Below are 14,876 nucleotides of genomic sequence, written 5' to 3'. Positions count from 1 at the left end.
CCCAGGGTTTGTCGATGTCGATACCACTAAACTAATGTAAGGCCATTGTGGCTAATTCCATCATGGGACTATTCCGTCCACGAGCGTATATTTCTTTGCTTTTCAATCGTAGGCAAATAAACGATTGCTGAAACTAAAAGCAATCGTTGCTTTGTCGATGAAAGTATCAATTTTGAGAACGCTAGCAGACGGAGCCCCGATGACGGAATTAGCCACACTGACCTTACATACACCCATCTGGCTGTCTAACAGACCAGGTATAGCTCGCTGAGGCAGAAACCGTAATAGGTAATATGCAGTTGAAATTTAAAATTTACCCTTGATACTATTTATTTAACATGGGTATTAATAGTATAAGGGATATTTTAAGTGACCTCAAAACTTTACAATAAAGAGGACCACAATAATAAGTATTTCATGAGTATATTGTAAGTACATCAACCCCTTTTTGTATCAATATAAAATTCATATAAAATTATGTTATATGAAGTAGGTAGGTAGGTATACATACCCGTCACTTCGGTAGATCATTCATTATGTTCATTGTTCATTATTCATTAAACCTTATCTTTAAATCAGATCACTAGCACCATATGAGCACCATACTAGCACCACACTTATCTTCTGAGGTTCTCTTCGTTTTGTTATAGGACTTATAGGTATTCATTTTGACGCGAGTAACGCTACGTCTTACGTAGGCGAACAACGCGCGAACGCCGCGCGGCCGCCGCGCCGCTTCGCGTCTAAATCGCTCACGTACGAGTAGGACATACCTATACATATCAACGGTTTGTTTCATCCTCGCCGCGCCGCGCCGCGCCGCGTTCGCGCGTTGTCCGCCTACGTAAGCCGTAGCGTAAGCATCGGACCATGGAAATAAATAGGTAGTATTAATAGTAATGAATACTACCTGTTAATTTCCATCAAACGTAACTCATTAAACTCATTCATATTTAAAATCGAAATAAAAACCAATTATTTGCAAAAAATCTCACAAAATTTGCATGAATATTGCACGAAATTTGATTGTTTTGACAAGAGTCAAGACGACTGGTATACGGCCTAAACTTATTGTGGGAAAACAGACCCCCGGTTTAAACTCTCGCCCGAGCCACGAGACGAGCCGCGAGCCGCGCCACGAGACGCGAGTCCACCGTTTACACTCGCGTTCGGCTTGTCATTCGGTTATAAACCTTATGCCGTGCCGTTAGTGTTTAAATTATATTAGCTAGACGAGCTTGCGAGCCACGAGACGAGCCGCGAGCCCACCGCTTACACTCTCGTCTCGTGGCTCGGTTCGTGGCTCGTCTCGTGGCTCGCACGAGAGTCTAAATCGACTAAGATAGAGTGTTTAACCTTTTCGACGCCGTGTCAATCACAAAAGCTGTCACTCAGACGCCACGTCACCGAAGTGTCAAAACTGAAATTGAACTTTATACATATGCACCTAGGTCTATGTTGCTCTGTGGTCTATGACCGATTAATACGTCTTTGGCGTTAGACCGTGGCGTTGGCGTTGGTCATTGGCGTCCAAAAGTTTAATATAGTTAGTTGGTCAAACCAATTTGTCAGTCAGTAAGAACCAGGAAAACTATACTCATCCTTTTCTTTTGGGTGCTAGTACCAGTGTAAGACAAAGATAGTATGATTCTCTTTGCTATGTTTGAAATGAGACAATCCTTTGACAAACTATAGTTATGACAAGTCTACAACGATTTTGATATGAGTTTGATACTTTGGTTTGATACCACATGGATACCATCCTCCCGCCCCCATTGGGAAAAGACCAGGAACTCATAACTCAAAACATTCTGTACAACTCAAAACATTCTGTACCTAGCGTTATTGTTTTTGCTGCAAATTAACTTCTCTTCTCTTCTCTATTCTTGCTTTTCTCTTTTCTTACTTCTGTAAATTTCCTTTCCCTTTCGTCCTTTGTGGTCTTGGAGTATATAATCAAACGGAGACGCCATGTCTGTAATTTTCTGTACAAAACAGTCTGCCGATTTTTGCGGGGGAGGGGAACGTCAAATGTATGCGTAACGTAAAAATAGCCATGTCAGATAAACGTCAGTCCATACATTGTGTATGACCGTTGGCCGCCTATTTTCGACAGAGGGGAAAGCCTGTTAATGGCTACTCCGTTTAGTTGCATCCTCCAAGTTGGTGGTGGTCTTCTCCCAACAAAAGCAGTCGCTGGTCACAATGTCGACCAAACTGTATACTAATTAAAAAAAAAAGGATACCATCCTAAAAATAATACATCTATGCATCCTTCATAATATGGCAAACCTCACCGCTGTCATAGCAACGGTTGCTATGGCCACTTGTTTATGTTTTTGTTTCACGTCCGTCACTGTTTACTATTGCTTCAATTCTTGTTTAGTCAATAAATATAATTAACTTTAGTATATCATGTGTACGACTTAGGATTATTTAGGTATAGAATTATTTTCAGTACCACTGGGTTATCGGGAAACTTACGAAAAAAATTAAAGAAAATTCAGCCATGACACAAATATTTTAGCGCTCCGCAATGCTATCACACGGCAAGTAAGTAATTTTTTTTTATTAAAGGTGACTTTCCACACTGCAATAACTAGGGGAGAGTAGGATCAACCAATAACATTGGTAATGATGCACATCGTTTCTCGTTTCCTCTCATCTCTGCATAGCTTTTCTTTTCTCTCAAGTCATTATTATAGGCAGCTGTTTGTTGAAGAATTGCTGTTTTGCAACACAGGCTATTGCCTACGCTAGGCATCATTGAGCTATTTGATTGGACCCAACCCCAATCCAAAAAAAGCGGCCAAGTGCGAGTCGGACTCGCCCAGGAAGGGTTCCGTAAATACGGAACCCTTCCCCCCCCCTTTCCCCCTAAATAGGGGGTTTATGACGTATAAAAAAATCTCGTTTAAACCAATTTTCGGTGGAAGTTTGCATGGCAATGTACATCATATATTTTTTTTAATTTTGTCATTCTCTTATTTTAGAAGTTACAGGGGGGGGGACACATACATTTTACCACTTTGGAGGTGTCTCTCGCGCAAACTATTCAGTTTAGAAATAAATGATATTAGAAACCTCAATATCATTTTTGAAGACCTATCCATAGATACCCCACACGTATGGGTTTGATGAAAAAAATTTGTTGAGTTTCAGTTCTAAATATGGGGAACCCCCAAAATTTATTGTTTTTTTTTTCTATTTTTGTGTGAAAATCTTAATGCGGTTCACAGAATACATCTACTTACCAAGTTTCAACAGTATAGTTCTTATAGTTTCGGAAAAAAGTGGCTGTGACATACGGACGGACAGACAGACAGACATGACGAATCCATAAGGGTTCCGTTTTTGCCATTTGGCTACGGAACCCTAAAAAAACATCCGCATTTCTTGCAGAACGGTAGAGTCCAGCACCCTCACGATAGAATCCGTGGACGACACTGTCGACCTGATCGACATCAGAACCGACCCTCGGGCGCTATGGGTCAAGGACCGCATCACCTCCTTCATGGGTCTCACTGACGAGGACCTGTTCTACAACATGTTCGATGAGCCGGGGGTCGCGGAGAAGTTCTCCAAGTTCATTGCAGCACCGATTGGACCCACTGAGCTGGGGTTGGATAAGAAGACGTTTTTTATCACGAAGATTCTTGTGGACAAGCTCATTCATGAGGACAAGGAGTTTACGGAATGGAGTAAGTTATTTAACTACTATTACACTGTATACTATTGTAAGGATAACAACACCCTGGATGATGTCTATCCATTTATTTTCTTGTCTTGTTCCAATTCGCAATAATCTCGTCTTATAACCACCGTTCGCTAGCACGGCTCAACAACCCAAGAGACCCGTCCGCCAAGTGTTATGTAATAAAAATTCCTTCTTACATAACAACAATATATTTCTTGATCACAATATTCCGTTACAGTTTAATCTCCAATCCTCACTTCACAATCGTCCTCCCGTCATCTCTGCCCGTAACCGAATGCCCGTTAACCGCCATGCCAGTCCTTTTATTCTTTCTTCAAACTACCTACTCTTTACAAAGGTCAACTATCAATAACGTTACTTTTAAACTTACTAAATTATAGATTGCCAATGATTATTCAACTCTTTATTTCATTAAATATGCTTCAAATAATTAGTAATTTTAATGAATCTTACACTATACAGTACATATTTGCTAATTATAGATCGCCAACCAAAGATTACTTCGTTGCCAGATTTCTATAGAAAATAACGTAACTTGTTGTACAGTCAGCAGCAGAAGTTACTATAAGCGGGCGAGGTGTTCAAAATTCTCGCGCTCTTATTCTCTTGACAATAAAGTCGCGTCAAGATCATTTTGCACACCTCGTCCGCTTAGCAACTATTGCTGCTGACTGTACACACAGCTGCAAAAGTGCATACCCATTGTTTGAATAAATTCCACTTTTAGTGCTATAAAATAATGGTGTATTTTATCTTTCTAACTACCCTCCAAACCAAGTATCACATCAGTTATTATAGACTCTAGCTACACCTATCCACTGTCTGAAACTGTTAACAAAGTCAACGCAACTTGAAGATGTCGTGACGCTATGAATAATGATTTATAGTGTGTCAAAGGACTGTTCCATTCCAAACATAGACAGAGAGAATCATACTATCTTTGTCTTACACTAGTACTAGCACCCAAAAGAAAAGGATGAGTATAGTTTTTTTGGTTCCTATTTACTGACAAATTGGTTTGACCATCTATACATATATTGTTTCCTATCAGGACTCATCCCCCCACCGCCTCCACCGCCCCCTCCGCCGCCGAAGAAGAAAGGGAAGGGTAAGAAAGAGAAGGAGCCAGAGCCAGCACCGGCAGCAGCACCGTCGGCCTCGGCTGACAAGCTCGACATTGTCAGCATGAAGAGTCTCAAGAGTTTGAGGAGCCTCAAGAGTGTCAAGAGCCTTAAGACTCTTGGATCTAAAAGCATGAAAGGTATTGGCTCCTCTACACGATGGGCCAACGCCGGCCACTCCAAGGGACGCAGCCATGCGGTAGAATGAGATAGCAATATCACTTGCTCCCTCTAACGCATAAATGCGTCCCTTGGAGTGGCCGGCGTTGGCCCATCGTGTAGAGGAGCCATAAAACAGAACATCCTGGAATAGGGATGATGACACATGTTGAATTTTATCTTAAAATCTAGTAAAATAGATAGCAAACGAGCAATTTATCACAATAATGTGGATATTAAAATAAAATATTGAAAAATTACAAAAATACAGGATCTGAAAGTTTCAAAATTTAAGTTTTTTTTTAACTTCCAAAAACGATAAAAGTAAGGGTACCATTCGATTCCTTACATTTCATGCAATAAAATATTGTATAACAACTATATACATAAACGCAATATTTCACCGACAAAAACGCAATTTTCTTGTTTTGTCCATACTACAAGATGGGCGATGACGTCACGGCCCTTGGCCATTTTGTATTAGGGCGTTTCGCGAGTGAAGTGCGACTGTCGGCCTTTGACTACAATTTCTGACTTTTGTGTTACTTTAATGCAATGGGTCCCATATAGACATTTGATCCTAAAAACAAACCCGATCGATTGATACCATAAAAAAAAATTAGTCATGTAGCCTATTGTAATTTCTCGGGTAACTTTGTCTTGGGCGTAGGTTTTGGCCACTGCTCTTTATGTAATTCATGCCCTGAACTGGTCTCTATTGTTTCACAAAAGTTTTAAGTCGTAATGTATTGTTTGCCCGAATTTTCGTTAGTCATAATTTAGTATTTGGTTCGGAAACGCGTAACTTTTCAGGATTGCCATAAAACAAACCTAACCTTTTTTTTAAAGAGGGGAAATGCTTTACGCATGCCACCCGACGCGGGGACGGGCCGGGATGGTTATGTGGGACTCCCTGTTGTGGGCTAATGAGACCCCAGGTTTACCCACTAAAACCCCTCTGTTGCCGCCTCGCTGCTATACGGCGAGGTCCCGGGAACGCCGAAGTACTATTCCGCAACAAACAACCTAACCTATCTATAGGATAACCTTACGAAAATCCTGAAAAGTTAACGGTTTCAGTTTTAGAACTAATGATAATATGACAAACAATACATTATGACTTAAAACTTTATGGGAAACAAAGGGACCCCATCCTGAACGCATCAGATGGTATTTAGATGAAACGTCCAGTTTTAATTATAAGATTCTTGATGACACTTTGACATAATTATGTTTTCAGGTCTTGCTGAAGGAGAGAGTGTAGATGGTAAGATATATATTTGATTATGATGTCTTTTTAAACTGTTTTGTGAAGTTCAGAAATTATTTAACCCTAAAAATGGATGAAACAATCATGTCATCAATCTGTTACATAATAATGTCATGTAGCATTAATGTATGAAATACTTATCGTACGTAGATATCGACAACACAGCAGTGGCCGGTATAGAAGAGAGCGAGACGGAGGGATCGGACCTCACACTCACACAGGAAGAGGCGCCATTAAAGGCAGAGGACTCCTACTACTTCCCGCCACGTAAGTTGTAGAAATTATCAAAGTAATATAAAAAAAAATGTTTAACTTGTTTTATTTTTATAGTATTTATAAAACAGCTTGGGTACGGTGATAAATGTCATCTCAATAAAATGTTGTGAGATTGTTCATTTTAAAAGGTTATCAATAGGGATGTGGACAATTTTTAAGAACATTTTTTCATTTTATAGATAGACCCGTAATTATGTCAAAAATATATTAAAATATATTTTTATGAAGGTGACATGTCACCGTACCCAAGACCCAAGTTGGTCATAGGCTAAATATTTCTTAAAATATTTTTTCAGCACCCGAAGACATAGATCCGGAAATTGACGGAACTATTGAATATTACACAATTATCGTAAGATCCTTTTTTTGTCATACTGAATCTTAATCGGTACAGTCAGCAGTATAGAAACCATAGAAACTATAGAGGTTAGCAACTTGCAAGGTGTTTAAAATTACCTTGACACGCTCTTATTCTCTTAACAATAAAGTCGCGTCAAGATCATTTTGAACACCTGGCCCGATTAGCAACTTCTCCTGCTGACTGTACTTAACCTACTTACACATCAACATTTAAATTTTATTAAATATTATGTAATGAAAGTATTGAGTTATTCGAATTCACAAATTCCAACTTTAACTAACACTATATTTTCTTGTCATTATGGAGCTAAAAAGAATTTGAACTATGAACTACAACAACTACATTCATCAATAGGGAATAATACTGCAATGTTTTTCCGCCAGAGTGCAGCACTAGCGACTTAAATATACCATGGAGTAACTTATACATACTGAACCTTAAACTGTTTTTTAACAAGTTTTCGCAGACAATCAAATATGACATTGATACATCAAGGCGGTTTGTTTATAAAGGGCCTACCGGGAAACGCGAAATCGAAACTCAGATTTCTGCCTCTTTATTGCTCGAATATGCATGAGTGATAGAGAGGTTAGGTAACAAAATTTCGACTCTCGTTTGCGGTAGACCCTTAGATTGTGACTAATTGTGGGAGTGGCGCGACCTACGCAGAGTTTCGCGTAATATTCCTTATTTTCCTTTATCAGAGACCAGTGCCCCGCATAATCAAGTACCCTAAACTCGTGCCCATTTTCGGCGCGTTCACCCCACAAGTGTCAAACCGGAAACTCCGCTACATATACTTCGTGAGGCTGGCCCCTCGTGGGATACCGCTGGCTGAGACCCCACAGATCACAATGGCCACTATGCCGGAGAACTTTCTAGTTGGAATACTGTCGGGAAAAGTTCTTAAGAGCTTGGGATTGCAGTTAAAAGAGGTACGTACCTACAGATCTATTCACAAGAGCTGCCGGCCTAGCCAAGGTTACAATCGCTATCGCTTCGACAACGAAACGTGACAAAACGCTTGTGAATTGTTTTCCTTCGTTTGTATTTGTCATGCTACATCAGTCAACTCAGTACTTACTTTTTGTGCCGAGACTGACTGAAATAGCGTGACACGTTCATACGTTTCCGTGAAAATACGATGGAAAATAATTATGCACTACATCTGTATTCTGTAACTATACATTATGTTTCTGGTTGTTTTATTTCAGTCGTTTATACCGCTATTCAAGAGGCAGTTCCGGGATATCTCCGTCGCTGATGAGGACAATGATGGAGCTCCACTGACACGCCAAGTATCCTTCGCAGGGGGACACGGGGATCTGGAGACTGATGAAGGAGCAACACAGGTAATGTTGGTTTCTATTTAATTGCTCCTCTACACGATAGCCCAGCGCTGGACCAGCGAGATGGTCATGCGATGGTTGAGAGCACGCACTGTGGAATGGGCCACGTGTAGATGCATACGCGCATCATCCCATCGCCATCCCACCGCGCCATAAGCCATCCGACACCACTGTTACCCTCTCTACACGATGGCCCATCTTAGTGGGCCAGTATGATGGCCCATCGTGTAGAGGAGCCATAAGATTTCAATTCAATAAATCCATGGCCGACTTCGGCCACGGCGACTGCTGTCAACTCCGTTGCTGTCGCTGGTGTGCTCGCAAGTAGCTGATGTAGCCGATTTTGTTGGTAAAAGTTGCCGAACATTGCGGGCATGTGAGCACGCCATTAGTAGGGTCCACACAGAGCGGGCTAGCATAAGCGCGAGGCAACTTCCTCGGCCAGTGTAGACGTGCCTCGCGCGCGCCGCCTCGGCCCGACCCGGACCCGGCTATTAACATAGTTATGAGGTATTGCCGCAGGTGGTCTGGCTTTTATTTTATCTACTATTTAAGATACCTACAGATAAAATGCATTTATTCGTGAATAACTCACAAAACATTTACGAACATTTTAGTACCAGGTTTATACCGGGAATAAAAATACGGACAGTAATAAGGTACCTACTAATCAAGTTAAGTGCCTACAGGATATATTTATTTCGTTTTGTTTATACGGAATCGTAACACGGACGTTACCTACTGGAAATAGGGACGAATTAGGGCTTGGAAAAGTTAATAAATGATATGATTTGCCTTGCTTGGCCTTGCTTGGTACCTAGTTATCTATAGCAGGGATGTTGCGAACATCCGCATCCGCATCCGCAACCGCGGAACTTCCGCATTATTTTCAACATCCGCATCCGCATCCGCATCCGCATAAAATCGATGCGGAGCTTATGCGGATGCGGATGTCGAACAAGTGGGTACAGCCGGTACAGGAACGTCTTAGCGGCGGCGTAAGTGCTAGGTGATTTCGTCATTACCTATAACGAAATCGTCTAGATCCAGAAAAGTCGGCCAAGTTACTGTTTATTAAATATAACGCACCTATATTCTTTCTCAAATACTAAACGTTTCGTTTTTTTTAAATAAAAAAATACTAAAAATGTAATATTTGACATTTTCTAATTACCTAATCTTGACATCCGCATCCGCATCCGCATCCGCGGATGTGAGCCTTTAAATATCCGCATCCGCATCCGCATCCGCGGATGTCAAAAAATCTGCATCCGCAACATCCCTGATCTATAGCCTTATGTAAATTGGAAGTGCATCTCCTAGTACTCGACTACTCGTAATTATACTTAGTCTGATAAATAAGGTCTCTGTATAACACGAAATCTTTTTTTTCGTGACTAGGTGAACTACCTACGCCCTTCAGACTATCGCAGGATGTCGAACATAGCGAGAGGCGAAAATGCAGAAAAGAGGTAAATATGCCGATTTTGTCCTAAGACTTTTCCTTGCCGATATGGAACTCCTTGCCGGCGTCTATATTTCCGAGCTCATATAACCCGGCAACCTTCAAATCAAGGGTGAACAGGCACCTTCTGGGCAGGCTTGCTCCATCAAAGGCCACGTCTTCGCCTCGGCTAGTCTGTGGCCATGAGTAAGCCCATTTATAATATAAAAAAAGACTTACCTAATCAAAGACGTTTAACGTTCGTTTCATCGTTCCAAATACTTGAAATATATGTATGTGAGATTTATAAAAAAAAAATGTTGACTTCATAGATATAGTCTGTACGGAAAGAGAAGAGGCGTGGAATCTAAGGGGCGCAATACATTCCACGACTCTTTTCTTTCCGGACAGACTCTAAAATATAGAAGATCCTGAAAAAGAGAGTAGACTATATTTTAGCCAACTATAAGTAAGTATTTGTTGTTTCAGAATCAAAAGTATGCGTGCCGTGTCAGGTGTAGCTAGTCCACGGTCTACTAAATCAAATTTTGTTGCGGTAAGTAATCTTGACTTTACACACCTCGAGATCGCAATCGAGCTAGGTATTATAAGTTCAGTCAGCAGCAGAAGTTGCTAAGCGGGCCAGGTGTTCAAAATGATCTTGACGTGATTTTATTGTCAAGGTAATTTTTGAACACCTCGCCAGCTTAGCAACTTCTGCTGGTGACTGTACCTAACATATTTTAGCTCAATCCATAGACTAGGAATCCTCTAGACGGAGTTTAGAGCAATTATTTCATGAAACCGATGCTGCCAAAAATACGGGGGTGCGGGGGGACGAGGTGAGCGAATCCCGTGCCGTGATTGGTCCGTTCAAAGACACGGACCAATCACGGCACGGGATTCTGACACTTTGACTCGAAGATGGAGTAAAACTACCGTATAGTGGCAGAGGGGGTAGCGTTACTTATGCTCAGTGTAGAAGATGTCTTGTCTGTGGCTCAATCAGACACTGGGAAGTAATAAAAAACAAAGCTATGATTTTTTATAGGTAGCTTGCCCTGTTAGTGTGGGTCAAATCTTGGAAGCTTTTGACCAACTTCCCGACTGAAGCAGAAATTTTTCATAACCTATTGCGGATGACAATGCAATATTATGATGACATGGAGCTATCAGATCAGCTCCATGGAGATGGAGACAGAAGGTGGCCATGTGAACTTAAATTTGTATCGATGAGTATTAGTTGCCTGTGGAAATAAAAGTAGGTACCTAAGCTACAATCAGCGGTCAAAACTGGTACCAAAAATGAAATTATAAACCAAAAACTTATTGTTTTTTTAGATTGACGGGGATGGCGATCACATACTCAACCAGGGCAAGACTGCCGCTGACGAAGTTACAAACGATATAGCAGACCTCATCGGAATCGTCGACTGGTAACCACATGTTATTAAAATGTATTTACAGAAACATAACGGATCAAGAAAATAACAGACAAAAAGAAAACATTTCACAGCACGATATAGGCTACATTCTAATATCGCCTTTATTTCCAGGACCACAGAGCACATCGAGGGGGAGATCCACCTCCCCATGCCGGTGATTCCAGCTCTGCAGGATGAAGAAGTGATCCCGGACCTGAAAGACGAGAACTTTGTGGATCAGCTCAAAGAGGCCGTCAACATGTGGGCGAACCATATCGATGAGACCATCAAGGCTTGCTTGGGAAAGGTATAGGTACTTTATTGCTAGATTGCTACTGAGCCATCACTGAGCGAGTACACATGTGCAAAGTTTTTATAAAGTTGCGAAAGTTCTCGGAAATTTCAGGAAAAAATCACAAGAAACTTGCATGTTGGAAATGGAAATTACGATTCCTATACAGATCAAATATACGATGTAACACAATTTTGGAAACTTTCCGAAGGCACAGCACAGTACTAAGCACTGTATTTACACTACGCGATTAATCATGTTACCCTGCCTCTTCCTTCTACCCTACCTCTCCCTTCTACCCTACCTACACTGCTAATGCCTTATTAAGTTAACTTACTAAGTTATATGATGTATAGCACCGCAACTTTTAAGTGTACCTAAGGCCCGAGTGGACGCTCGAGTTGGGCGTGCAGCAGGGCGGGGCGTGCAGCGTGCATGTTAAACAAATGCAAACGGCCTTATTGTCCGCTGCTCAAATCACTTGTGAGCCCGACGCCACGCTGCACGCCTCGCCGAACGCTCCGCTTCGAGCGTCCACTCAGGCCTTACACTAAGAGTTGTAGGCAAGAAAAAGGATTCCCAAGAAATCCGAAAAAGATCGTGTAATCTGACTTTAAGCACAGTGCTTAAAATACATAATATTTTCAGACTCGGCAAGGCGATGGGCCGGTAGCCGAATACAGGTACTGGCGTGAAAGAGACGCAGATTTGTCGCTGCTGGTGGAGCAACTGAAACAGCCGATGGTGGTCAAGATCATGGCACTGCTACACAAGGCAAAGCCTAAGGCACTGGATGTAAGTACGGTTCTATATTTAGAATAGAATAGAATAGATTAGAACAGATATCATTTATTCAGACAACACAATAATACAAATAACACATATCGTCAGGTGACAAGCAAAAGCCACTAATTACCTACTATAAAATATTTAAACAAAAATCAACCTTCTTTTCGTACTAATATGGTTCACTATGGCTATGAACTTGTGGTGGTACTTAGTGACTTTTGCTTGTCACCTGTGACGATATAGCAAATACATACAAGACAAATACAAGAGCTTTTGCCCTATCCTCCTGAGACCCAGAAGCATTTATTTCGTTTTTGAATTTGGAACCCTTAGTTACTCAATGAAAGTTCAACATTTTTTTTGGAATATGTACAAAAAATTGTACGCAGGGTCTTAGGAGGCTATGACGGTCTTTCCTACAATAAATTGTATACGCCGATCTTCGCTACATTGTCCTTAGATTAAAACTTATATTATAGTTTATTTATATTATAGTTACAGAGTTTCATGCGCTCCAAAGAGAATTTGCTTGAGCAATACAACCTGGCGGGAGACAACCTGAAATTCCTGTCAACCTTAATGCGGTTCTTTAATGTAAGTACATTCGCCCACACTGTTAACTGACAGTTCGTAAACTTTTTATATTACAAAAGGCATAAGATCCACCAATGGACAGTTAAGAGTGTAGCTGTGTGTACTATACTCAGGATGAGAAAAACACCACTGTTATCACATTTAATCACCACTTCTGAGCTCTGAGCTGGACGTAGACCTGTTTCTTGGAGCGCTACATCTTTTTAACAAAGGATCTGACAAATATAACTGAAATATGTTGGATGAAAGAATGCTATCATACGCGATGGTTTTAGCCCGAATACACGTAGATCGTAAGTTTTTTGCAACGAGTAAACTAGGATATTTTTTCCGAAAAAGTATACTCTTATGTTTTCTGAAGTAAGGTTTTACGACAAAGTTAAGAAACTTTGAGTAGGCAGGTAGTTTATGTTATAAAAAGATGTAGCTTTCGGTATTTCTCCATATAAAATACTTTCTAGGTGATAGAAGATGACTCGCCCCTCACCCAAGTGATAGAAATGCTGCCAGAACTAGTGGAAAGCATCTACATGATGTGGGTGCTTTCTAAGGGATACAGAGATGATGAAACCATGATGCCGCTGCTTTCCAGGATATCCTGGGCTCTTTGCAATAAGCTGGAAAGATTCCTGAACGTTCATAAATTGTTTGAGTAAGTACCTATGCAATGACATTGGACATTATATAAATGGATCAAAATGTCGCATCGTGGCTGCTGAAATTCCCAGCTTGGAAACTGTTCCATCTTCTGCAACTTCTGCAAAAATTTACTATTATACCGAGTTGTGTAGTTAGATAAATGTAGGTACGCTTGCAACAAATAGTAATTGGAAATAAAATCGTTTCTGAGGTTTTTCAGTACGCTTGTTTTCAATTTTATATTATAGGTTGGAATCACTGAGCTGTGTCATAATTTTCATTACCTATTTGGGGTGCATTATCGTCTTCATATTAAGGTTATTTGAACACATTATTAAACGGAGCTTTAATCGTAATAGCTTTAATGTAATGCTAAAAACTGTTATTCACCAGTAAATCCAACGAGGAAGTTCTCAGCATGAGCCGCGCCGGTCAGAAAATAATGGAAATGTGGCATTCCCTATACAAGGAGACCAGGCTACAGATCGAGATGAGCGGGAAGGGGGCCAGATGGGAGTTCGACCAGCCACTGCTGTTCACCACCACCGATTATATAGGGGAGGTGGCGAGAGATCTGGGGGATGTTATACAGGTACTTTAATATAGTAATAATAGGCTAAACGATAAGTGAACGTGACGTCAAGGTCAATGAGAGTCCATCTTGATTATCTTAAAGTATGAACAAAACAAGAAAATTGCGTTTTTGTGGTTTAAGATGACGCGTCGTGCAAGATAGGCGTAGCGTTCAAAGAGTTAATCGAAATGGAACAATAAGCGAAAATCAGAATAGATAAATTTGTCCTTAATAAACCACCAGACCCATTTTGAAGATTAATATCAATACACCGGGCGTGTAACCTAAGTGTAAGGCCTGAGTGGACGCTCGAGTTGGGCGTGCAGCGGGGCGGGGCGTGCAGCGTGCATAATAAACAAATGCAAGCGTATAGGAGCGGTCTTAGTGCACGCTGCTCAAATCACTTGTGAGCCCGACGCCACGCTGCACGCCCCGCCGAACGCTCCGCTTCGAGCGTCCACTCAGGCCTTACACTAATGATACGAGTATCTATTATTTAAGGTGTTGATAGACTTCGAGCGAATCTTTGGTCCTGAACTAGCGTCCATCATCAGCGACCCAACACAGATCGACGATGTCCGCAAACGTGTCAAGAATCTCGTCTTCCCGATCAGAACTATCGACTTCAGGTGCGTTTCATCATCATCATCATATCAGCTTTTTATCGCCCACTGCTGAACATAGTCCTCTCTTCGAGTACGCCACTTATCCCGCTCCTGAGCCAATCTCGTTTACAAAGAACGAACTGACGATCTTCATCATCATCATCATATTAGCCGAAAGACGTCCACTGCTGGACATAGGCCTCCCCAGGGATCTCCACAACAAACGGTCTTGCGCCGCTCTCAGCTCCATCGGCTACCAAC

The 14,876-nt window shown here is 41.3% G+C and overlaps 1 protein-coding gene across 1 annotated transcript in view; it reads left to right on the top strand.

Moving 5' to 3' along the window:
• Positions 1-2,536: 2,536 nt before the first annotated feature.
• Positions 2,537-14,876, top strand: part of LOC134655366 (dynein axonemal heavy chain 10) — an 82,109-nt gene continuing 69,769 nt past the window's right edge. The window contains exons 1-17 of the mRNA XM_063510814.1: positions 2,537-2,553; positions 3,403-3,701; positions 4,770-4,979; positions 6,239-6,265; positions 6,419-6,535; positions 6,841-6,896; positions 7,610-7,840; positions 8,120-8,257; positions 9,656-9,726; positions 10,188-10,254; positions 11,040-11,134; positions 11,255-11,429; positions 12,063-12,209; positions 12,705-12,797; positions 13,259-13,449; positions 13,830-14,028; positions 14,512-14,639. Of these exons, the coding sequence (XP_063366884.1) occupies positions 2,537-2,553; positions 3,403-3,701; positions 4,770-4,979; positions 6,239-6,265; positions 6,419-6,535; positions 6,841-6,896; positions 7,610-7,840; positions 8,120-8,257; positions 9,656-9,726; positions 10,188-10,254; positions 11,040-11,134; positions 11,255-11,429; positions 12,063-12,209; positions 12,705-12,797; positions 13,259-13,449; positions 13,830-14,028; positions 14,512-14,639 (2,261 nt within the window). The remainder of the gene's footprint in view (positions 2,554-3,402; positions 3,702-4,769; positions 4,980-6,238; positions 6,266-6,418; positions 6,536-6,840; positions 6,897-7,609; positions 7,841-8,119; positions 8,258-9,655; positions 9,727-10,187; positions 10,255-11,039; positions 11,135-11,254; positions 11,430-12,062; positions 12,210-12,704; positions 12,798-13,258; positions 13,450-13,829; positions 14,029-14,511; positions 14,640-14,876) is intronic.

This window comes from Cydia amplana, chromosome 16 (assembly GCF_948474715.1).
Source record: "Cydia amplana chromosome 16, ilCydAmpl1.1, whole genome shotgun sequence".
Classification (NCBI taxonomy): Eukaryota; Metazoa; Arthropoda; class Insecta; order Lepidoptera; family Tortricidae; genus Cydia; species Cydia amplana.
Note: the sequence above shows the minus strand (reverse complement) of the source record. Positions and strands in the feature narration are given on the sequence as shown.